General features: G+C 50.0%; 1 protein-coding gene across 7 annotated transcripts in view; it reads left to right on the top strand.

Annotated features, from left to right (window-relative positions):
* PHC2 (polyhomeotic homolog 2) overlaps positions 1-24,090 on the top strand; it is a 116,396-nt gene extending 92,306 nt beyond the window's left edge. For 5 of the 7 annotated variants that reach the window (XM_086716373.1, XM_086716375.1, XM_025935366.2 and 2 more), the window contains 6 exons: positions 11,075-11,277; positions 13,004-13,133; positions 13,977-14,091; positions 18,035-18,176; positions 19,313-19,589; positions 22,680-24,090. In XM_086716373.1, coding sequence (XP_086572499.1) covers positions 11,075-11,277; positions 13,004-13,133; positions 13,977-14,091; positions 18,035-18,176; positions 19,313-19,589; positions 22,680-22,834 — 1,022 coding nt within the window. In that variant the 3' untranslated portion in view covers positions 22,835-24,090. Of the gene's footprint in view, positions 1-4,284; positions 4,601-11,074; positions 11,278-13,003; positions 13,134-13,976; positions 14,092-18,034; positions 18,177-19,312; positions 19,590-22,679 lie in introns of those variants that run through there. The other 2 variants (XM_086716377.1, XM_086716376.1) reach the window with 2 other exon arrangements.
* The last annotated feature ends 17 nt before the right edge of the window (positions 24,091-24,107 follow it).

The following is a 24,107-nucleotide window of genomic DNA, read 5'->3' as shown; positions in this document are numbered from 1 at the left end:
CCACCCAAGATCTGTTTCTAGGCTTGTCTACACACACTGGGAAGGATAGATGCCTTTTCCTCTCCAACCTTAATCTTGAGAAAGTAGGTGGTTTCTTGGTCTGTATTTCTGTTGTTCTTGAGTTGGTTTCTCAGTTACCCAACTGTGTTTTGCTTGAACCGTCTCTCCTGTTGTCACTCCTTTTTTTTTTTTTTCTTTCCTTTTTTAAAGCTGTTGTTTTACTGAGATGTGGCACATAGATGTTTCAGGAACATTGGTATTTCATCATGTACTCACTGCCCAGCTTTTTCCAGTTCTCTTCCAGGTCCTGACATAATTTCTAATTTACCTTTGTCAAGCACACTCAACGTCTATTATTTCCACTTCCCTCAAAGAAAGGAGGAAACTCCAGCTCTTCTTCCTCCTGTCCCTGTAATGATTCTCCTGGCTGTAGGCCTCGTCAGCTATTGCTTCTCTGCCTTTCAGTAGAGGATAACCTTTTAGGAAGCTGTTGTTCTGCTTCTCCGGACATAAGTCCTCTGTCACTGACTTTCTAGTCTAAGCTGATTGAACCTGAGACTTCTGTTCCTGCCACCAAGACCCCCTCCCCCATCTATGACCCTGTGCCTGTTACTCACTCTGGCTCAGCCCCAGAATCCACTCTTTTTCAGACCACATCCTTCTTCCTGCCTTACTCATTTCCTGCCTCAGATACTTGGGATCCTTTAGTTCTGATCTTTCCAAGGGAAAGAGAATAAACTAAGAGAAGAGGAATACATGGATAGATGGTCTTATAAACTTGAGCTGTTCTTTCTCTGATCTTACACACTCTCACATAGGCTGTCCCCTCCCTAGGTTTTCTTGTTTAAGAAAAAAAGAAATGATGACTGTCTCAGAATTAAGAACCCCCACGTGTGAGTTCATGTCTTTTTGTCTTTTTTTTTTTTTCCTACTGTTGTGAATGTGGAAAGACAAGAACTTATCCTCAGACTCATCCTCTTCTTAAGTTTCTGCCCTCCTTTGGGCTGTGGGCCTCAGGCTAGCCATTTGGTAACCATTTGCCAAATAAAGTTCACCCACATCCTATCAGAGTCCCTTGCTGGATCAGTAAGCCAAAATAAAATTTAAATTTACAAAACTAGGGAGTGCAGTGGTGGTTCGAGTTCTGATAGTGCTGCCCCACGCTAGTAGGCTTTTTACCAAGGGTTTTATTTCCCCCCCTCTTCTTTGAGTCATTCCAAGTTTATATTAAAGTTTCTCCCAGCTATTCAATGTCATTTGCTCTCCAGACAGACTTGGTCCCGTCCTCAAAAAGATTCTCTTCTGAAAAGATACATCTACTAGAGAGGAGAGTCGGGAAATGAAAATAAGGAGTCTCCATGAATGATATTTTCTCTTTTATTCCTTTTTTTTTGAGCCATTTGGCAACTGGAAGATGAAGATGATGACTTTCTGTGGTCAGGAGGAATGTCACCAAAGTGGCTGGAGAGAGGATGCTATTGTGTTTTCCACCCCCGTGGAAAAGCAGGCTGGGGACTGCTGCCTTATGCAATCTGCCCTCCTGAGGCCTTTGTGCCAGTAACAGAAATGACTCTCTCTGCAGTGACTTGGCACCTTGTTTGTTGGAAAACATGGCTGGACTACCCCTCAAAGTGGATGTATGAACGTGTGTAGCTTTAGGTTTTAAGAGCTTCTGTGGCATGGTTCAGACTATAATGTGAGTCACCATTTAAAGATTCTGCTGTGTTTTATGTTAAAAAACTAAGAAGTGTGCCTATTTAAGATTACTTATTCATCTCTCAAATAGATGCAGGTTTCATTTTGAGCACTAACTTCTTTCAGAATTTCACTTGGAATTACTAGCTACATCAGACCACTGATTTGAGAAACTCAGAGGCAGACCACCTTGAATTCAACTTCATGACACTTGAGGAGTGGTTAGGAAACTAATCAACCATTTGTTTATCCAAGACAAAAACCTTAAAGATTCTGGATTTTGTCCCATCAGTAACAAAAGTAGAGAATGATAGACGCAGCCAAGCAATGGGCTGTTTTATAGTTAAGCAAGAGTTATACAGTTACGAATGTTAGGGGTTTTTAAAAAAATTTTTTAATGTTTATTCATATTTGAGAGAGAGAGTGTGTGAGCAGGAGAGGGGCAGAGAGAGAGAGTGAGAGGAAAATGGATGATCTGAGGTGGAGGCAGACTCTGTGCGGACAGCACAGAGCCCGACGCAAGGCTTGAACTCACGGACTGTGAGATCATGACCTGAGCCAAAGTCGGGTGCTTAACTGACTGAACCACCCGGGCGCCCACCAATGTTAGTTTTTGAAGATAGAAGGTGTAGTAAGAACCATAACGCATAATTTAATACATTGTTGTGTGATTCATCCTAAGATCATCTCAGCCAGCATGGTAAACTTAACAGGTTTTTTTTTTTTTCTTTCCCCTTCCAAATTATTTATAGTTCGTGAAAAAGGATGTGCTTTTCTTTCAATTTCCAGATAATTTTTTTTTTTTTTTTTTTTAGTTTAGATAAGTCTAGAAGAAGAGCACATTCTTTCTGCATTGCCAGAGAAAGGATTGTTATTAAACAGGGATTGCCAGTTCTGACATAAGTTCAGACGTTGAAGAGTATTGCCATTTACTATTAGGACAGCCTTTAAAGCAAATATCTGTTTTCTGGATGATTTTCTCCTCAGCAGAGAAATTTATTATAGCTTCTCTTAAAAAGAGATGACTGTCAGATGGAGTGTCCTAACCAGCTCTTCCCCAGTAGATTAGGAGGACCGGGCTTGACACTGAAGATCGAGACTATTGGCAAGAAAATGAGAGCTCATGACCACTGGGGGTTATTGTTAAGGCCCTAGCTGCATGGCTGTTATGTCTCAAATACTATATAATTATCCCTAGTTACTGATATCTTGAGCGTATTTGAAACCATCCGTATGTGACCTAAATCCATACAATCCAAATCTATATTAATCCAGTCTATACTAAAACATGTTTAAAACAGTCAAAGCAAATGACACTTCATATGGAAACAAAGTTAATACCAGTCAAATACTGTTTTTTAAAAAAATCGATTAAGTCTATATTTTCAGGTCTCCAGTGGTCAGTATTAATCTGTTCTGTCAGCTGATTGGTAGGATAGGAAGGTGATTGCAGACTTGGACAATGGTTTTAGGAACGGAGTGATGTTTTCCAAGAGCAGAAATGATCGGGAGGATTGGTTTGCAAGTTAATATCATCATCCCATTATATAGATAAGACAGCTGAGGCTTAGCTTTTTCCCCCTCTCTCTGTCTCCCTCCTCCTCCTCGTCCTCCTCCTCCTCCTCTTCCCCTCCTCCTCTTCCTCCTCTTCCCTCTCCCATTTATCTAAGAATATTAGTGCTCCTGCACTTGGTAAATAAATAAGCATATCAGGCAACATAATGTCCTTTACTTTTACCAACCTGAAAATAATTAGAGAATTCACTAAATATCTCTAGTCGCTGGTGTGTCTTTTTTTAACAACTGGATTTAACAAGAAATCCATCTTCCATAATTTTACCTTCAGCCTTTAACTTCTTTCCACAGGCTAAACTGCCTTTGTAGCTTAGTTGCTCCAAAGTTATCTTTTCTGGTTTCTGGGGTTCTGCACTTCTCTGTGATACCCTGGGACTCCTTACGAAAGAACTGTGTACAAAGGGAATGTAGTGAAAGAACTGTGTACAAAGGGAACATAGTGGTTGTCTCGTCCTTTGGATTAATCACTGTTGAAGGTGAATTGAGACCTTTGGTTTGCCCCGAAGGCAAGTGCATTTCTGTTATGTTGTAGTCATTGTCAAAGTGGAAGTAACTTTTTTCCCTGAAGCCTGACCTCAAAAGGACAAGGACTTGACACCCTGAGTAGCCCAGGGTGTCTGAGGAACGTGAAAGTTACCTGAGTTTGGGCCAGTGGGAGAATAACTCTGCCCCGAGGCTACACGAAGCCAGGCTCTATGAGAGCGAGATTAAGAGATTAAGGCGGGTTTCCTAATCTCTCAGGTTTCAGTGATGTTAGCCCTCCTATGGCCAAGTCCTGCCTGATCCGTGTGTTGTCCTGCATTATCTTATTGAATCTTTACTGCAGCCATGTGAGACAGGTCTAAGTACCCATTTTAAGGATAAGGAAACTAAGGCCTAGAGTAATTTGTCCAGGATTACAAACTAGGATTTAAGCCCAAGGGCTTTCTGATCCTAAAGACTTAGCTGCCTTGTAGCACAGCTTCTAAATGTGATCAGCGCCACATATCTTACATATAAAAATTCTATTCACTGTAACCTTGTAAGATAGGCAGTGTGATCCTCTTTTTTATAGACGGAGAGACTGAGGCTCAGAGCAGGTACCAAGTGCTCGCAGCTCACGGGTAGTCAAAGGTGGAGCCAGAGGATGAACCCAGAGCCAGAGTCTTCCTCTGCCATGCTGACGTCCACCTCCTGTGATCTTGAGGTCTCGCGTGCACAGCCTCTCCCACTGGTTCCAGACATTTGGTCTTTTGAAGTCCTAGCATCCACCAGGGAGCCGTGATGGGAGAGTATCTGGGAGCCCTCGGCCTCCGCCTTGGATCCCTCGAGAGGTAGCTGCGATTCCCAGGTGCGCCGACCTGTCCTGTGGGAAGTCACCCCGTGGCCCTGCAGGTGCTGCTGCCGAGTCTGCTGGGTCCGTGGGCCGGGAAGCCGGCCCTGCAGCTGTTCAGAAACCCCCGTTGCTCCCGCTGTCCTGACCTGTATGGGGGAGGGTGGCTGTCCGCTCCATTGATTCCTGCCTTCATCGCCGGGGGTGGCAGCTTGGAAAACATTCAGCTGTTTACAATTCAGCTTATGTACACTGTGGCTGGGGATTGTGGGTGAGTCAGAAGGGCCGCTCTCTCGGCCTGTGTCCTGAGAGACAGCGTGAAAGTCAGCTGTATGGTAATGGCTGCCAGGGAGGAGGAGGAGGAGGAGGAGGAGCCCTCCCTAGCAGATGCCTGGGCCGGAGCTGCTCAGCCCGGATGCTTCAGGTCTGAGGAGCACGTCTGCCCTCCGGTCCTCTTAACCCGGACTCAGCAAGGTCGTTCGGCCGTGTCACTGAGAGCGGGTGTGGGGCTACCCAGCTCAGCCTCCCCTTGCGTTCCGCCGGCCGGCTCCCCCGCAGGAGTCCAGGCGTGGACCCAGAGCCTCGCCCTCCTGCGACTGCTTGGCCAGGGGCCCCGGAGCCCCCTGTGACAGGAGCCCCCTGTGACTCTTCCCCTGAAAAAGTTACGAACATTGAGCATTGGTGCCTCCTGCCTTGTGATACTCAGAAGACCCCCAGGGTAGGAAGGGGCCTGCGGTTTCCCCGTGACTAAGAGCTCCTTTTGTGCATGTTTTAGAAGCTACTGTCTTCCACATACAAGGCAGCCACCCTTGCCTTGGTTCTGAAATGCACACTTTTCCCCTTCTGGAAAATTCAGATGCTAGACTCCAGTCCTGTGTGATCTAGTGCCCATGATCCAGAAGGATCACTGTCCACTCCCACCCTTCCCACCAAGCCTGCTGTCCCGAAATTGGGAGGAAAACTGTCTGCTTATCTGAGTGGCTCACAGCAAGGTGTGAATGACCACAGGTGTCTGTTTACATTTTAAAGATTGTTAACCAAATGATTCTCTTTAATTGATGGACTCGTGAGGTCCCAGGATGGAGCCATCGTCCTCCTTCTCTTGCCCCCTTGCCCTTTGTCCCCCCATCTACCTGTGTCTCCCCACCCCTTTCTCCCTCGTCACCACCCCCCTCCCCGCCACTTCAGTTTCCTACTCCCCCCCCCTCCCCCCCCCCCCCGCCGTGGGGCGGTGGTGGGGATGCCAAAAAACGTGTTTATGAAATATCTGACCTTCCTCACTTTCCGAATGGCACCAGTTTCTTTACTTCTTTCTTTCTGAATAACTAAAGAGACTGTAAGAGTGGCTGGTGGGGTTTTCTGCTGCCCTCAGCTTACTGTGCTTTGTTACTACCCACCAGATCAGCTGCTCTCTGCCTCCTGGATATGGTTTCCCTGGGCGTTCACTTCACAGGCGCTCCACTCGGGCTCTCTCTAGAGCAAGCGGTTCTTCAGGAATCCTGCTGTCCCCCATCCTGGCCGCATGATTGGGCCTGCTAAGCTGAGGCACAGTGAGCATGAGTTCAGAGCCAGGGGCATGGAGAGAATGCTCTCTGTTGTATAAGCAACCTTGTTTTGCCATTTGTCGAGCAGAATTTGCTGCAGGCAAACGACCCATGTTATCACCTACTTCACTTCCTTAAATTCTTTATTAACTTCATTAGCTCTGTCTTACTCCTGCTGCAGTCAAGCAAGGGTAGTTAGAAGTCTTGTAAATTAAAATACTCCTCCTGTCTGGAGAAGATAGAAATGAAAGCCACGGACCACGCTGAGGGGGCAGGAGACGCTCCGCTTGCCTTCCATGTCCTCCGAAGCAGGTCTTCAAGGACTTGCTTTAGGGGCACACAGAATGAATAGCCAGACCACCTGATATGCCCATAATAACTGTTAGTACTAAGCCATGTTCCAGCATAACTGATTTTTGTTTTATCTGCACACGTGGAGAACATCAGACTTAGTTCTAAAATGACCCAGATTTCGCATAGCTGTGGCCATCCAGACCTCTGTCTTCAGTGGGCAGGAGAGCTCAGCCTCTCTAGACACCTAGTGACTGGCCCTGAGGCTGGGGCCATTTTTATAGGAGCCTCCCAGGCTCTGCCTCTAGAGGTCATCATGCTTTCCAGATGCCTAGAGCCCACACCCATGTTTCGAAGGGGCCAAGGAATCCAGCACTCCAGCCTTCAGGGCAACTTAATGCCCCTTCTTGCTGAAGAAATCCCCACCCTAACGGGATGAAATGGGCTAAGGAATAACTCTTGTTCTTCGTGACCAGGTACCCGGAAATGCCGCTCCTGTAGGAGGCACTGGCCTAGCTACTCTCAAATCATTATAGCCTCGGAAAGTAATTTACAAATCTCAGATGGTGTCAAGTTCCCTGTCTGAGACTGAGGAGACTGGCGAAGACTGAGACCATGGGTTCCAGATGATCCAGTTTAACAGACATTAAGTAGCTGTCTATAGCGGGCATGGGGTTAGTTCCTGAAGATACAGAGGTAACAAGACATAGCCCCTGCCTAAAGAAACTTGCTCTGCCTAGCACAAAGGACGAACCCCAATGCAGATAATCTCACAAACAGGCTGCTGGGTGGTCCACATTTCTGCCAGAACCTATGAATGAGACCAGAATTGAGAGGCAACCTAGAGGTTGAGACCTACATAATGTTAACAACTGCCCCAGAACATATGTCCTGTTCATTCCTATCTGCATACTTGGCCCTTTGTGGGCAGCTTCATTAAAAGACTAGATTCTCCCTCCCTGGCCTGCCTCCCGCCCCCAACCCCCCCACCCCCACCCCCACCACCCGCAGCCTGTCGTGCTCACGGCATCCTGGCCTCCACCTTTCAGATTTGGGTGCCTAGTTGTGTATAATGGCTTTTGAGACCTGTGGAAATCTTCAGCAGCACCACCAGCCTCAGGACTGGTCAAGAGAATTGAGAAAGCAAGAATTCCTGAAATAGAGTCTTTCTTTCTCTCTATCTTTTATCTGGCCGCAGGGCCGGCAGGACAGGTTTCTGCAAGTTTCACTATTAAGCTGCTTTCCCTCCAGCAGGCTGCAGAGCAGTCTGGGAGAGCGGGAAGCAGATTAAATTAATCTCAGAGTGCTGAGCTTGGCAGGGGGTGAGATTGTGTTTGGTCATTCCAGAAATAGCCCAGACTCCTTTGTTCCTAAAGCAGATGAGGAGGCCTTGGCCCACAAGAGGACTGCCAAGCAGTCGCAAACCTTTGTATATTCGTAAATTGCCCTCCCTCTGTCCCTTGGCTTCTGTCTCTTCTGCAACCTTCCCGTTATAATGGGCAGTGATAGCTTCTAACGTTAGGGTGAAAGCGTTTATTTGTTTATTCTCCTGCTTAATAAGATCCTTCTTTTAAAACTGAGATTCCAAGAAGTCTTTGCTTCCCAGAGTTAAGCATTGGCTCTGTAGACTCGGAGCTACTGAAATGTATCTGTTCACTACTGTATTTGGCATGAGGGAAGAACCTGACCTCAGGAGTTCTGCCTGCACCGCCCTGTCTTGCAGTGCTCCAGTGCACATTAATAGACACTGCTCTGAGACACAAGAGGGGAGGGAGTAGTGGTGGGGGAGGGAGAAGAATCAGGCAAGGATGGAGAGATCCCATAAAAGGAGACAAGGTATCAGAAGCAGTTTGGTGATGAATATCTAAAGAGCCAGAGGTGGGAGTGACCCCAGATTTCAAGGAGAAAGGAGTACTTCCATAGAGGAATTATAAACCAAAACAAGGGAGTCCTGTGTCTCCCTCCTCCTGTGCTCTCAGTCAGGAATGTGACCATGTTTCAAAGAAACAAAACAAAAATCTTAACCAACCCCATCTCCTAGATCAGTGCGCTTGAGTTTTCTGTTGGTGTTGACTGGGTCCCTGACTTTAAAGGATGTAAACAGAGAACACCTAGGATGATGATGAACTTGCAGCCTTTCGTGGAAGGAATAGAAGAAGCAGAGGGCGTTTGGCCTGAAGGAGAGAAGATAGAGTGTGGTCGTGAGTGATACACTTTCTGACACCAAGAGCATTTCGTGAGCACTTCTAGTGTGCTGCTCTGTCGGGGGATTATCTCCTGCGGTCCTCATAGCCACCCGACACTGTAGGGTAGGTGGTGTTACTGTCCTTAGTTTACAGCTAGTGAGAGAGCTAGTCTCAGAGAGACCACGACTTGCCCCTAATTCGTTTGAGTGATAAAGACCAGTCTCTAAGCCAGGTCTAAGCCTGTGTTTTTGCCCATTATACAAATGCAATTGGCCTTCTTCTGTATGGTCTTAAGGAGCAGAAAGGTGGGCAGAAATTAACAGGAGATAGATTTTTGGCTCACAGGAAGGAAGAACTTTTTAACCAAACTGCCCGCACTGGGAACAAACCACTCCAGAGGTAGTCCGTTCCTTTGCCATCAGAGCTGTTCAGACAGATGCCCCAAAACCACTGGGTGGTGGGAGTATTACAGAGAAGGTTCAAGCATTGGTAAGGGAATGAACCAGACTTTCTAATCTTGTGATTCTGTAATCTGTAGTTCATTAGAGAAGTCAGGAAATATTTTACTAGGCTCTAATTAGATGTAAATTGCCACCATCTAAAAATAAAATGTTAACTTCTATAGTCAGCTCTATATTTTAACAGCATTTATTCATCAGTTTAAGTAAAACACATGTTTTCTTGCCTATTTAAAATATTAAATAAAAGAGAAAATGTAATTCTGTAAATGCAGGCTTAAATATTTAACATTTAAAAGCAGAGAAATTTAATTTGATTGATTTGATTTGATTGACCTGGTCCTCCTAGTTATTCATGGACAGTTAAGAAAAGATTTTTTGATGTAGTTCCCAAACACCTTTATAGTTTAGAGAGGCGAATTCCAAAGGGGAAAATTTTCATCTCTACAGTAAAGTCAAAGCTGTCAAAAACTTTTTTTTCAAATGACTATAAACACTTAAAGGAATTTTTCCAACTTGCTGGTGTGAATGTGTCTCAAACAAAAATTAATTTTTAAAAATCTCATCATTCATATCTCTTGGATGGCTCGTGCTCAGCTCTGAAATTTATTATAATTGAATTACTGAGGTCTGATTAGTGAAGGCGTGTGTCATAGTCGATTCTTTTCTATCAAAAAAGATTTATCCTGGTTTATTGAGCATTAGGACTGCTAGTAATAAAATGAACCAGCTATAAACCTTTTCTAAAATGTGTTTATTTTTATTTCTTATGCTACATATCAGACTCTGAATTCCTGTTCCATGGTGAGATTTTCAGTGTTTAACATGAAATAAGAGCATCGACATACAGAGTTTTATGCAAAAATTACTAAACTAATGTACTGAAATCGTTTTTCAAGAATGTAACACACACAGGCAGGGTTATGCTTAATATCAATAGGCTTGTTGTAATAAAGAAATGGCTTTTTCTTTCTCTTTTTTTCTTTTTTAGGAAGTTCCAGGTTACAGGCAACTTCACCTCACACAGTTGGTGTGGAATGGGCCTGGGAAGGGGGCGGGGAGGGGGCTGCAAAAGTGAGGTAATGAGGGTCTGTACCTCTAAATCATGGAGCAGCTCAGGAGAGGGGCCGACGAAGTGGAGAAGAGGAGGGTCCCCTGTGGTGTGTTCTGTGTAGGCACCTTGACACGCTTTTTACAGCACGCTATCAGGTCCTTCAGAGGAAGGCCAGCAGGCCCGCAGGGGAAGAGACCTCAGGAGGGGAGGACTCTGGTTGGCTAAGGACTGGACTGGATGTGGAGCTGAGAACAGGGCAAGGGGCTTGATCAAGAGCACAGGGCCAACAGAAGCAGCATAGAGCCCCCCACCTTGGGGGAGAAATTGAATGCAGGTGTATCTTAATGCGTGACCCCCAATAACCAGCCTCCTATGGATAACACCGTGTTCACTTGGGGCTCAACCCTCGTGTTCCCTTTGTGTTCATCTCTGGGGTTTGTACTTTGACCTTTCACAAGCTGCTTAAAATCTAATCCTTTTCCATGGAAAACTTTATAGAAGGTTTAACGTCTCTCCCCCAGACCCCATCACAGCCCAAGCCCTGTACCTAGTGCAGCTTTTCATCCTGGTTGTAGTTATCACCTTAAATACATTCTCTCCCTTGAACTGAAGATTGCCTTGTTTGTCCAGATCAATATTGACCGAGGTCTTAACTCCCAAAAGAGAATTATTATCTGTTTGACTTGGTTAACTATTCTTAGCACAGTTGGGAAATTAAAAAATACTGCTAGCTGATTAGCTGCCTGGTTGCAGGACCGATTATAGTCCCACTTGGTGGTGTGTCCATCAAACCTGCCACTTTTAAGTGGGTCATTGACAGAGGGGACTGCTTGCTTCACATTGTCGTGTGGCTCCATGGAAAAAGCCAAGCACATGCTGAGTCCCTGCCCTTCCTTCTGCTGGTCTGGACCCAGTTCTGACCTCCCCTGCTTGTGTTTTCCTACTCTCCCCTTGTACAGAGACAGGGCAGGGCATTGTTCATGCACTGACCGACCTCAGCAGCCCCGGCATGACCTCAGGGAACGGAAATTCTGCCTCCAGCATCACCGGCACTGCCCCCCAGAATGGTGAGAATAAACCACCACAGGCCATTGTGAAACCCCAAATCCTGACGCATGTTATCGAAGGGTTTGTGATCCAGGAGGGGGCGGAGCCTTTCCCGGTACGGACTACTTCTTTTCCCCTCTTTTTTTTTTTTTTTTTGTTTTTTTTTTTTTGAAGTATATTTTGGATGTGTATTAGAATATTTTTACATTTCCATGTAAAATGTCCAAAAATGTAAACAGTTTGCTCTTTCCTTGCTAATTTCCCCCCCGCAAAAGAATGTCAGAGCCATTTTCTTTCTAGGATTGAGTGTCTTCCTAAGGTCCAGAAGGGATCCATGATTAGGAATAATTGGCAAGGTCCCTTGGTTAGAAGTTTTCCACACACAGACTCAGCCATGTTCCTGCCTGGTGATGTGTGACCCCCTTAGTTAGAAGGGAATTCACATTGGGGTGTTGGGGGAAAGATGATGGGTTTGGGGAAATGAGACCTCGTTCAGTTTTGAATGCCAGAACCTCTGAATGGCAAAACTTTAGCCAATTAGAGAACAAAAGGAAACCGTAGAACAAAATTTTCAGGATGTGTCTGAGATGAAGAGAAGAGAACAGGGTTGTAGCCTGAAGCTTCTTTTCTGGTGACAGAGCCTTGAAAAGAGAATGAATGAGAGTGAGGGGTACTTTAGAAAGGCCACAATCAGATGTGTCCAATGAGAGCATAAGACCAAAGGGAAATATAAAAGAATCAAGAAAATGGCTTGTTAGAACAAAACACCCACAGCTGATTCTGTGCAGTGTGAATTGGTGAAGACAGGTGATGCTCTTATACAGGTGGGAGGAGCCCAGAGCCAGGTGCACACCAGCCTCTCCTGTGATGAGATTATCTGGCTGTTAGAGAATACCATCTTCATGGGATGCCATCTGCCTTCTGCTCATTCTTCGGGTCCCTGAGTGGTTGGAACAGTCAGCAGAAGACTCTAAGCTTGATTGACTGAGCTGGCTGAACTGCCCTTCTAAAATGCCAGAAGACAAATAGGTTCTTGTCCTCTTTCCCTCTGAAGGTTGTTCAAGGCCTGTGGCAAAGAAATCTACCTGGAGCACCTTAGCTATAAGTAGCTCCAGCCCTGTCACGTCCCCTCCCTCATTAGACTAGGTCTTGGCCTTGGTCTCCTAGAGAAACACCAGAAACCAACCGATCTGACAGGGCGGATGCAGATTGAATGGCTCCCCCACGGCATCGCCCCAGAGATCTAGCCACCAGGTTGCCTGCACAGGGGCAACGAAGGAAGGACCAAGAGTGAATAAGCCCGTCTAGATCCTGGCAGCCACACAGGGCATTTGCTCTGTGGCCCAGAGTCCATTTCCTTCTGCTCTCCTCCATGGCTGCCTGTGTCTCTGGCTTGGGTAGAGCAGCCGTAAGGTGGGGAAAAGTAGGAAACGAAAAAATGGTTGCCGAGTCCCTCTAGTGTCATACATATACTCACACACACGGCCTCGGCTGTATTCCTGCCCGGTGACATGTGAACCCTGGGTCCTGGCAGCTTCGCTGGTGGTGATTTCTGTCTCCATCTCTGCCCCTCACTCACTTGGAAGAGTAGGTATTTTCCTAACCTCCTAAGCCGTCCTTTGGTCCTGGATTGAAGCCATCCCTGTACTTGGGGGACAGTTGGCATCTTGCCTCCTGAGCTGCTCAGCAGAATAGGGCCTTGAGCAAGGCACACTTGGATGATGATGTGGAGGCTGGCATCTGCACCTAGATGCTTTATATTTGTAATTTTGATGAGGCTGGATAACAAGGCAGTGTCTCCCACCTAACCCTCATGGCCTCCATGTCACCTTGTCCTCTAGGTGGGACGCTCGTCCCTGCTGGTGGGGAATCTCAAGAAGAAGTATGCACAGGGGTTCTTGCCTGAGAAACTTCCACAGCAGGATCACACCACCACCACTGACTCTGAGATGGAGGAGCCCTATCTGCAAGGTAGGCCTCTCATACCCCAAATGCCTTCCGATTTGGCTGAGCTGACCGGGAAGTAGACAGGGCCACAAAGGCAGGCCTCGCACACTTCCTCTAGCCGTATCCGTGGAGGAACCCTGGCCAGAGAGTGGGTTAACATATCGGTCTATCAACCATTTCCCCCCGGGCCCTGCCCCCTAGAAAACAGAAGAGGGAAAGTCCCTGCCCTCGGGGAACTGTTTGTCCCTCGCCCCTCCCCCAGCCCCACTCCGGCCATGCACAGGATTCCAAGAGTTGCTTTTCCTGTGGGAGTCGCTGGCAGGAGGTGGGAGTGGGCAGGCAGGAGTGCCCCTCCTTCGCTGCCTCGGGAGCCGGCCCTCTGGCGCCACAGTGGCCAGGCGACGACGACTGCACTTGCAGCAGGAGCCACTGACTGAGCGGGGGCTACGTAGGATACAGAACTCCTGGGTTCTGTGATCCAGGGCAACAGCTGACCAGACGGGTCACGGTAGGATAATTCCAGATCGGTTGTGACAGCATCCAGAGTATTCCCCACGAGCCTCCTCTCTTCCAGAGGGGTGCTGATTCTTCACCACCTGTGTTTGCCTCAGGCTCGTAGCACTCGGACAGAAAACCTGTTAGGTGTCCGAGGGTCCGTCACCAAACACCACTGCTACTGGCCAGGGTGGAAGAAACGTCTCTTCCCAAACCAGCAGCAAAAGCAGATGGGCATTTTCCAAGCCAGACCACCACTGCATGCCACAGCTGTGGGGACATGAGGAAGAGGCAGAGCAGAGAAGGGAGGCCTCGTGGGGTCCTGTGGGGGTTGCTCGTCTTTACACTTACTCTAGTTTCCATACTTTCCAGAATCCAAAGAGGAGGGTACTCCCCTCAAACTCAAGTGTGAACTCTGTGGCCGGGTGGACTTTGCCTACAAGTTCAAGCGTTCCAAGCGCTTCTGTTCCATGGCGTGTGCAAAGAGGTGAGTGGCCTCAGCCCTGTCGCTGTGCCAGCCCTTCCGCCTCCTCAGGATCGCACCTCGTGTCGTGTCCTACCTCCCTTCAGCGATCGATCGTCCATCCTGGGAGACCGTAGGTGTAGCTTATCCGCGTTCCGTCTTCCTCCACCAGCCTGGAAGTGGCACCGTGTCGCTAATCCGCCAGGTCCTGGAACCCAGAGCTCGAGTGAGCAGCCCCAAGTTCGAGGAGAGGAGGCAGTGCTTCAGCTCGGCTGTCCCTCCTGGGCCCCATTGAACCCGTCCTCTTTCCCTGCCCTTGGCAGCTACTGTCCCCACTGGGCAAGCCCTCCACCAGAGGCTTCGCGCCGAGCCACTGTGCTCATTGTAGATGTTCTCTTTGTGCGCTTCACCCAGCGTAGACCGATGATCCTAGTCAGACACAGCGTCGTTTACTGCGTGCCTGCCACGTGCTAGGCGCTGCTCTAGGCAGTTGATACGCCCTGGGTCATCTGGTCTTCAAAATAACTGTGAAGCAGGCATAACTGTGCCGTTCACACGCACTAGGAAACTGAGGCATAGAGGATAAGTAGTTGTGCCAAGCGGCATAGTTGGGGAGTTAGACCCATCTGACTCCAGAGCCCTATGTGGTCTTCATACCAAGGCAGAAGAGGCACCAATCCCAGAGCCCTGGACCCTCAAAGGAATAGAACTCTCTCAATCCCCAGGCAGAGAGGGGCTCCGCATGCCGGCTGGAATAAGGCTGTCCTCAGCCCTGTGCTGGAGGTAATCAGGGTACCTCTGTGAAGCTCTGCCAAGCTACAGGCATATCTCATTTTATCATGCTTCCCAGATACTGCGCTTTTTACACATTGAAGGTGTGCGGCAACTCTGTGTCAGGCAAGTCCCATCGGCACCGTTTTTCCAACAGCATTCGCTCACTTCTTGTCTCTGTGTCACATTTTGGTAATTCTTGCAACATTTCCCTTTTCGTTATTATCACATCGCAGCGATCAGTGATCTTTGATGTTACTATGATTGTTCTGGGTTCTGTGAACTACTGCCACATAAGATGGTGAACTTAGTAAACGTCATGTGTGTTCTGAGTGCTCCACCAACCGACCGTTCCCCTGCCTCTCCCTCTCCTCAGGCCTCCCTATTCCTTGAAACACAACAGTGTTGAGATTAGGCCCATTAATAACCCTACTGTGGCCTCTAAGTGATCAAGTGAAAGGAAGAGGCACAGGTCTCTCACTTCCAATCAAAAGCTAGAAATGATTAAGCTTAGTGAGGAAGGCATGTGGAAAGCCAAGATGGCCAGAAGATAGGCCTCTGGTTCCAAACAGTTAGCCAAGTTGTGAATGCAAAGGAAAAGTTCTTGAAGGAAATTAAAAGTGCTACTCCAGTGAACATGCAAATGATAAGAAAGCAAAACAGCCTTATTGCGGATATGGACAAACTTTGAGTGGTCTACATAGAAGATCAAACCAGCCCCAACATTCCCTTAAGCCACAGTCTAATCCAGAGCAAGGCCCCGACTCTCTTCAATTCTGTGAAGCTGAGAGAGGAGAGGAAGCTGCAGAAGAAAAATCTGAAGCTGGCTGAGGTTGGTTCATGAGATTTAAGGGAAGAAGCCATCTCGTTTTATAAAAATGCATAGTGAGGCAGCAGGTGCTGATGTAGAAGCTGCAGCCAGTTACCCAGAAGATCCGGCTACAGTAATTCAGGAAGGTGGCCGTGCTAAACAACAGATTTTCAATGCAGACAAAACAGCCCGTTATTGGAAGAAGACACCGTCTAGGACTTGCGTAGCTAGAGAGAAGTCTGTGCTTGGCGTCATAGCTTCAGAGGACAGGCTGACTGTCGTGTTAGGGGCTAATGCAGCTGGTGAGTTGTTGGAAGTTGAAGTCTATGCCCATGGACCATTCTGAACATCCCTTAAGAATTATGCTACATCTACTCTGCCTGTGCTCTGTCAGTGGAACAACAAAGCCTGGATGACAGCACATCTGTTTATGGCATGGTTTAGTAAATATTTTAAGTCCACTGTTGAGACTTACTGCTCAGGAAAAAAGATTTCTTTCAGAATATCACTGCTCAAGGAGCCTGGGTGGCTCAGTCGGTTAAGTGTCTGACTTCAGCTCAAGTCATGATCTCATAGTCTGTGAGTTCAAGCCCCATGTCGGGCTCTGTGCTGACAGCTCAGAGCCTGGAGCCTGCTTTGGATTCTGTGTCTCCCTCTCTCTCTCGCCCCTCCCCCCCCAAAATAAACATTAAAAAAAAAAAATACAGAATGTCACCACTCACTGAGAGTGCACCTGGTCACCCACAAGCTCTGATGGAGATGGCAATGAGATTTCATGTTGTTTCCATGTGCCTGCTAACAAATATATCATCCATTCTGTAGCCCATGGATCAAGGGGTCATTTTGACTTTCAGGTCTTTTTTAAAAGTGCATTTTGTAAGACTCTAGCTGCCATAGATCAGGATGGTGGATCTGGGAAGAGGCCATTAAAAACTTTCTGGAAAGGATTTGTCATTCTAGATGCCTTTAAGAATATTCAGGATGCATGGGACGTGCTCAAAATAGCAACATTAATGGAGTTTGGAAGAAGTTGATTCCCACTCTCATGGATGACCGTGAGGGGTTCAAGACTTCAGTGGAGGAAGTCCTTGCAGATGTGGTGGAAATAGCAAGAGAACCAGAATGAGGAGTGGAGCCTGAAGATGGGGCGGGGTTGCTACCATCTCGTGATGCAACTTGAATGGATGAGGAGTGGCTTCTTATAGAGGAGCAAAGAAAGTAAGAACGTGGTGGGTGGAATCTCCTGGTGAAGATGCTTGTGAAGACTGTTGAAATGACAACAAAGGATTACATAAACTGAGTTGATAAAGCAGTGGCAGGGTTTGAGAGGAGTCCCAATTTTGAAAGCAGTTCTGTGGGGAAAATGCTATCAAACAGCATTGCACGTGACAAAGAAATCGTCCATGAAAGGGAGAGTCCATCACCATGGCAGACTTCATCGTTGTCTTATTTTAGGAACTTGCCCCAGCCTTCAGCACCCACCACCCTGATCAGCGAGCAGCTGTTGGCATCGAGGCGAAACCCTCCATCAGCAAAAAGGTTATTTATGACTCACTGAAAGCTCAGATGATGGTTAGCGATTTTTAGCAATAAGGTATTTTTTTATTTCATAAAATTTTTTTAATGTTTATTTTTGAGAGAGAGAGAGAGACAGAGCACAAGCAGGGAAGGGGCAGAGAGAGAGGGAGACACAGAATCCAAAGCAGGCTCCGGGCTCTGAGCTGTCAGCACAGAGCCTGACGCGGGGCTTGAACTCACAAACCGTGAGGCCATGACCTGAACCGAAGTCGGACACTTAACCAACTGAGCCACCCAGGCGCCCCAGCAATAAGGTGTGTTTAAATTAAGGCATGTACATTGGTTTTTTTAGACATAATGCTATTGCATGCTTAATAAACTCCAGTGTAACGTAAACCTTACTTTTATATGCATCAGGGAACAAACAGAAGTCATCTGACTCTCTTTATTGCGAGTCCTCTCTGGAACCGACCCCGCAGTGTCTGTGAGGTGCGCCTGTACCTCCCAGCAGGACTGCAGGCAGCTGTCTTCTGGCACCAGTGACATTCAGTGTAGACCATGTCGGCCACGAGTTCTTCTCATGACCTAAGTTGTCATGCTGAGCACTTGCCACATGTTAGCTCATGTCACTGTTGGACTGAGTTTGGGAAGTGAGCCGTCTCATCCCCAGCTCCAGATGAGGAAACTGAGGCTTAGAGATCCAGTGGCTTACCCAGAGTCACACAGCTAGCAGTCAGTGGTAGACCCAGGATCGGCGCAAATAGACAGACTCAGATGTTGCTAGAGAGCCCGGCTGCTGTCATGCTGCCCGAGGCCCGTACTCCCCATGACTGTGCTCTGACTTCCGTCCTTCCCCGACTCTGGCAGGTACAACGTGGGGTGCACCAAACGAGTGGGGCTTTTCCACTCGGACCGGAGCAAGCTTCAGAAGGCAGGAGCCACGACCCACAACCGCCGCCGGGCCAGCAAAGCCAGTCTGCCACCACTTACCAAGGATACCAAGAAGCAGGTGAGATGCCGGCTTGACACAAGTCCCCGCCAACTTCCCTTCTTAAGAGGCCCGGGACAGCCGCATGCCTTTCCCACTGCTGACTAAGTATACTCTGTTATGTCCTCATTTCTCACAACCTTCTCAGGTCCCTTAAGGGGCCCTTGCATTTGGACGCATGGATGCTTAGGGGTGGTTTCCCTTGCCCCTTCCTCACCTCTCCCCTTCCAGTTTGCTTCCATCCTTCTGGGAGCATGGAAGTGGGGTCTCCTCTGCCTGGCCCTGTGAAGAGACAAACCGTCCCGGTTATCTCATGTCTCACATGGAGGGCTGGGTGGGGAGGCAGCCTGTACCCTTTCCCCCACATCTCATTGGCTCTTTTTGGTTTTTTTCTTAATGTTTATTTTTGAGTAAGAGAGAAAGAGCATGAGCGGGGGAGGGACAGAGAGAGAGGGAGACACAGAATCCGAAGCAGGCTCCAGGCTCTGAGCTGTCAGCACAGAGCCCGACACGGGGCTCGAACTCACGAACCGTGAGACCATGACCTGAGCCGAAGATGGCCGTTTAACCAACCGAGCCACCCAGGCGCCCCGTCATTGCCTCCTCAAACACAGAGCACTGAGTTCTTGAAGCCTCTACCAGGACCATGGGTATTCATTCGTTAACTATTTTGTAGCCCCAGCCGTATGCTGAGAGGCGCTGTAGCACTGTGAGGCGCTAAGGCTCTAAGTCACCCTGCAGGAGCCCACAGCCTAGTGGGACATTTCAGAACCTGATGTATTTTTGCTGCTTGTTGTCACTTGGGTCATAAACCTCTTTAAGACTCTGAGGAAAGCTGCCATCCAACATGCACATGCCCAGGAAATTCTCCATGCTGTTTCGTAGACCACCCCTGAAACCCATAGAGCCCTGGTTTAAAACCCCACATCTAGAAGAAACAACAGACATAGAGTCAGGTCATTGCTGTGCAGTGCGGTGCACGTGCCAGTACTGGGAGGACAAGAGAGGGGACAGCCCGGAAGATGCTTTGATCTAGGAATTCAAAGGTATGTAGTCATGGACCAAGTAGAAGGAGGACACCACTTGCTTTGCCTGTCACTCTGCTAGACGTGGGTGGTTCTCCCATCAGGAAGCCAACCATTCTCTCTGCCCCCCAGCCAACAGGCACCGTGCCCCTCTCGGTCACGGCCGCGTTGCAGCTGACACACAGCCAGGAAGACTCCAGCCGTTGCTCGGATAACTCAAGCTATGAGGAGCCCCTGTCACCCATCTCAGCCAGTTCGTCCACCTCCCGCCGGCGACAAGGCCAGCGGGACCTGGAGCTCCCTGACATGCACATGCGGGACCTGGTGGGCATGGGGCACCACTTCCTACCAAGCGAGCCCACCAAATGGAATGTAGAAGATGTCTACGAGTTCATCCGCTCCCTGCCAGGTAAGACCCCTGACAGTCCCACACCTGCCCGGGATAGCATCGCACGGGAGAGAGGGAGAGACCTCCCCTCCCCCGACCAGGAAATGACTCAGTTGATGACTCAGGCTCACGAATGGGAGTGCAGAGATGAGTCAGTGAGGTTCCCGCCTGGAAGTGTACTTTCTAGTTCAGAACACAACTGTAAGTTAAATCCTGTGCCTGTAATGAGGTGTATTTGCTGCCATGGTGAGCTGGCTGTGTGAAATGCAGAGGGGACGGTGAGTCCACCCTGTGTCTCTCCTGGGACAGAGTATGAGAGGAGCCAAGTGGAATGTAGGCAACCTGTCAAAGAGAAAGCCAGCAGAGGACAGTGGGAGCTGGAAACCGCAGGCGGGCAGGCCTTGGCCAGCTGGAGAGATGGCACCCGGGGGGGGGGGGGGGGGCGGCGGCGTGTGAGCAGAGGCACACAGACGTGCAAGTCTGCCGCGTACCCAGGACTGCACACAACCCTGGCAGGGAGTGCACGTGGTTTTGAGGGCTACAGTTTAGAAATGAACCCTGGAAGGCAAACCTCATGTTACTCACAGATGCTCTCTGTGGGATCACACAACCTCTCTACTGTTGTTTCTGCCCAGTCTCACCCGGCCGCTGGCCACACCAGGTACAGAGGGGCCGCCACAGGCCTGGGACTCCAAGCCTGGAGTGGAAATAGCGGTTGAGAGCACAGCCTTGTGTGTCAGGACTGGGCTCGCATCCTGGCTCTGCCCCTTAGCTCAGTGTGTTAGTCATCTGTTGCTGCGCCCCCAGAATATATCCCCACACGGTCACTGTCGGGAAGGAATCTGGGAGTGGCTCGGCTGGGCAGTTCTGCCCCAGGGCCTCTCACAAGGTTGCGATGAAGATGTGGCTTCCCTGGGGCTGCGGAATCCTGTTCTGAGGTGCCGCACTGCCCTGATTCTCGAGGAGGGTATGGCTGCCCACAGCGGGTGTCAGTTCCTCTCAGTATGGGCCACTCACGCTTGGGTGTTCCCAGGACGTGGCAAGCACTTGCCCTACAGCTGGTGGTCCGGGACATCAGGTGGAAGCCACTGTGCCCCTTTTGATCTAGATTCCGAAACCACGTGGTGTCACTTTCACACTGTCACACAGGTCGTAAAACCACGTGGTGTCACTTTCACACTGTCACACAGGTCGCGCCTGCGGGGGCATAAAAGGGAAGCCAGGTTGATTTGGAGCTGTCTGAGGGCCGGTTACCGTAGTTCCCCAGTCACAGGCCCCAGTGATTCATGTCCCTCCCTCAAGTAGACCACCCCCACCCCCACCCCGACTCCATAGGCCTCATTCCATGACAGCAGGGGCTCGAAGCCCAGGATCTCAACCACCGAACTCAGGTCCAGGCGTGGAGGAGCTCCTGCGGCCAGTTCCTCTCGATCTGAACACCTGAGAGCTAGAGACATGTGACCCGTCTCCTTCCACAAACCCCAGATCTGGCGGGATAGGCACAGGGTCACCGCAGTGGGCATGCTTGTTCAACAAGGGGAAAACGGGGGATACAGGAGCCATGGCACTAGTTCCGAAACCTAGCACGGACACATGTTGGCATTTCCCGAATTAGGACTCAGAGCCTAGGAGTGACTTTCTTTCCCTTTCTTGGTTCCACCCTCTGAGTCATCCTTTCTTTCCCATGAAAGGCAGCCTGGGCTTTCAGCAGGGGCGTTTCCTCAGCCTGTTTGTACTGCTCCTCATTTTCTATGACTTCTGACCCTTTCGGTTGGAGCAGTGTCTGTGCGAGTACGATTCTCTTAAAATCTTTGTGGGCTTCCTATGCGAGTTGTTGGGGTTCACTCCATTAGACAAAACCCATACCCAAAAATGCTCCAAGGTAAGCCTTCCTCTCTGTCGGCTTCTTCTGAAGCTGGGGGACAGTGCCCCTAACCTCTCAGAAGTTCCGCTGTTGAATGGCGAGGATCCATGAGGCACGCCCATGACATCCTTAGAGAGCCCTCTGAGGCAGCACCTTCATGCTTCCAAGGTCTTAGTGAAAGATTGATCACACCCTCAGTTCCGTCTCTAGCCCGTGTCCCACGTCCTTGCTTTGACCTCTGCCTAGAGACTACTTCGTAGTTTCAGCCTCATTTGCTGTCAGAGAGGCTAGCGATTTTCAAACCAGCCAGTCCTAGCTCCTTGATGTGGAACTGTTCTGCCTTTTCCTTGCCTCTCCTCAGTTTCCTGTGAGCAGCATCAGACGCCAGGCGAAGCCTTTGGCATTCTGCTGGAAACATCCTCAGATTGCTCAGTTCGTGAGGCACGTTAAACTCACCGCGTGACCCCCGCGGCAGGGCGGCCACATTTGCTCCGTTTTTTCCGATTTCCAGGAACAGTTTCCTCACTTTCCTCGAAGCCTCACCCAGTTTCCTCACAGGCCGTCAGACTCCCGCCGAGCCTCAAGCCTCTCTGAGTGTCTGAGACGCCTCACTGACTCCTCACGGTCCTTCCAGCTGCCGCCTCCTGGCCATGGAAGCACCCCTCTTCCGGGAACCAAACTTCATTCGTTACCCCAGAGCGTAGTGGCTGCTACCCCGGGTTCTGCGGGTCGGGGATGCGGCTTAGCTGCGCAGCACTGGCCTGGGCTCTTACGAGGCCTCCATCGGGATGGCAGCCAGAGTGCAGTTGTCTGGTCTGGAGCCGAAGGACCGGTTCCAAGGTGCCCCACCCAGGCGGCCTCAGTTCCTGTCCACCTGGGCCTCTTCGGAGTGCTGCTCCAGGGTCCTCACGATACGGTCGCCAGCTTCCTCCAAAATGAAGCAAGGTGGCACCTGCTGTACCCTTGGTGACCTAGGCCTGGAAATCACACGCGGTCACTTCTGCAGCACCGTGTTGCTCTGCTGGGTCCGCCCAGTCCATTGAGGGGAGGGTCCAGTGAGGACACACGCGTGAATGAGGAGGTGGGACCACTGGGGAAGTCGCTTGGCCTCTGACAGCAGGATGGCCATTCCTTGAGGTGCGGGGCGGCCGGGAGGGTTAGACGAGATCGCACGTCTCCCGCGCAGTGACCGCCAAGCGCGAACGCGGGAGCTCAGGGTGATGCGGTCCTTGGTGGTGTCCCCTCAGGCTGCCAGGAGATCGCAGAGGAGTTCCGCGCCCAGGAGATCGACGGGCAAGCCCTGCTGCTGCTCAAGGAGGACCATCTGATGAGCGCCATGAACATCAAGCTGGGGCCGGCCCTGAAGATCTACGCACGCATCAGCATGCTCAAGGACTCGTAGGGCCGGCCGGAGAGCCAGGGGTCTGGCCCGGGCTCCTCCTCCCGACTGAGCAGAGCCAGGCGGACGTTCCTGAGGGGCCCAGAAACGGGGCCAGTCGGAGGGAAGGGCTCTCCCTGTGGGGCGTGGCTGGTGAGGAGGGCTTGGCACCCCCTCAATGGCTCTCAGGGGCCTTTCTTTCTGTGGGAGGGGCAGAGAGGTAGGTGGCGCAGAAGATGGGGCTTTATGCTTGTAAATATTGATAGCACTGGCTTCCTCCAAAGTCCCAATACTCTAGCCCCGCTCTCTTCCTCTCTTTCTGTCCCCCATTTTCCAGGGGGCATATGGTCAGGGCTCCCCAACCTGAGTTGGGTTACTTCCAAGGGCAGCCGTCAGGCCTGGATAGAGGCCTCGCGAGCCCTTGCCTGCCTTCCTCCCGCTTCTTTCTCCAGGCCTGGCTAACTCTTCCGTTGCCAGCTTCTCCCCCTTCAGCCCGTTTCTGAAGCAGCCAGGGGCTCTCCCCCTTCACCCTCTGCAGGTGGAGCGAGAGAAGCTGGGCCCGGTTCGGCCACGCCCACTGGCACAGACGCCTTAACGCTGTGTGTGTGACTGGATGACTGTGTAGGAGCCTGGACTGACAGATGGGCCCAGAGCCACCCTCTGGCACCTCCAGGTGTTCTGTAGCAAACAGCCACTTAGTGCTTTGTCCTGGACTCCACTCAGCCTCAGGATGGGGAATAGAAAAGGAGGGCAACCTCTGTGCAGAGAGGCGAGATCAGGCGGTTTTCCTTTCCAGAGTGGGCACGCTGTCTCCGAAGCCCTTCCCACACTGTGAAGTCCCCCCGACTGCCCTGCTGTGCCACGAACAGCATTAAGGGAGCTGCTGTAGGCCGGGCGGGGCCTCCTGGCCTGCCCGCCCGCCCGCCCCAGGAGCCCCTGAGTGGGGGCCCATAGAACGCCTGAGGGCAGAGAAGAGCCAGGGTGGCATTGCCTCGAAGAAGGCAGCCTTGGGCCTCCAGCTCCCACACTTGTTTGCCTCTCGAACTTGCTAGCAATTTGAGCTACCTGCGGAGGAGGCGGGGCAGGAAGGGCGAGGGCCTGCCTCTGACTTGCCCTGTCCTCGGAGGCTCCTGGGGGAGGAGCGGGGCTCTCCCTGGGAACAGGGTGGGCACCTTTCTCAGCTTGTTCTATTCCCCACACACACCCCCAGGCAGGGTTGGAAATGAAGGACTTTTTTAACCTTTTGTTTTCATTTTTTAAAAATAAATCTGTAAAATCTGTTTCTTCTGTGCCTTTC

This window comes from Puma concolor, chromosome C1 (genome assembly GCF_028749965.1).
Source record: "Puma concolor isolate L17-30 chromosome C1, mPumCon1.1.hap2, whole genome shotgun sequence".
In the NCBI taxonomy this organism is placed as follows: Eukaryota; Metazoa; Chordata; class Mammalia; order Carnivora; family Felidae; genus Puma; species Puma concolor.
Note: the sequence above shows the minus strand (reverse complement) of the source record. Positions and strands in the feature narration are given on the sequence as shown.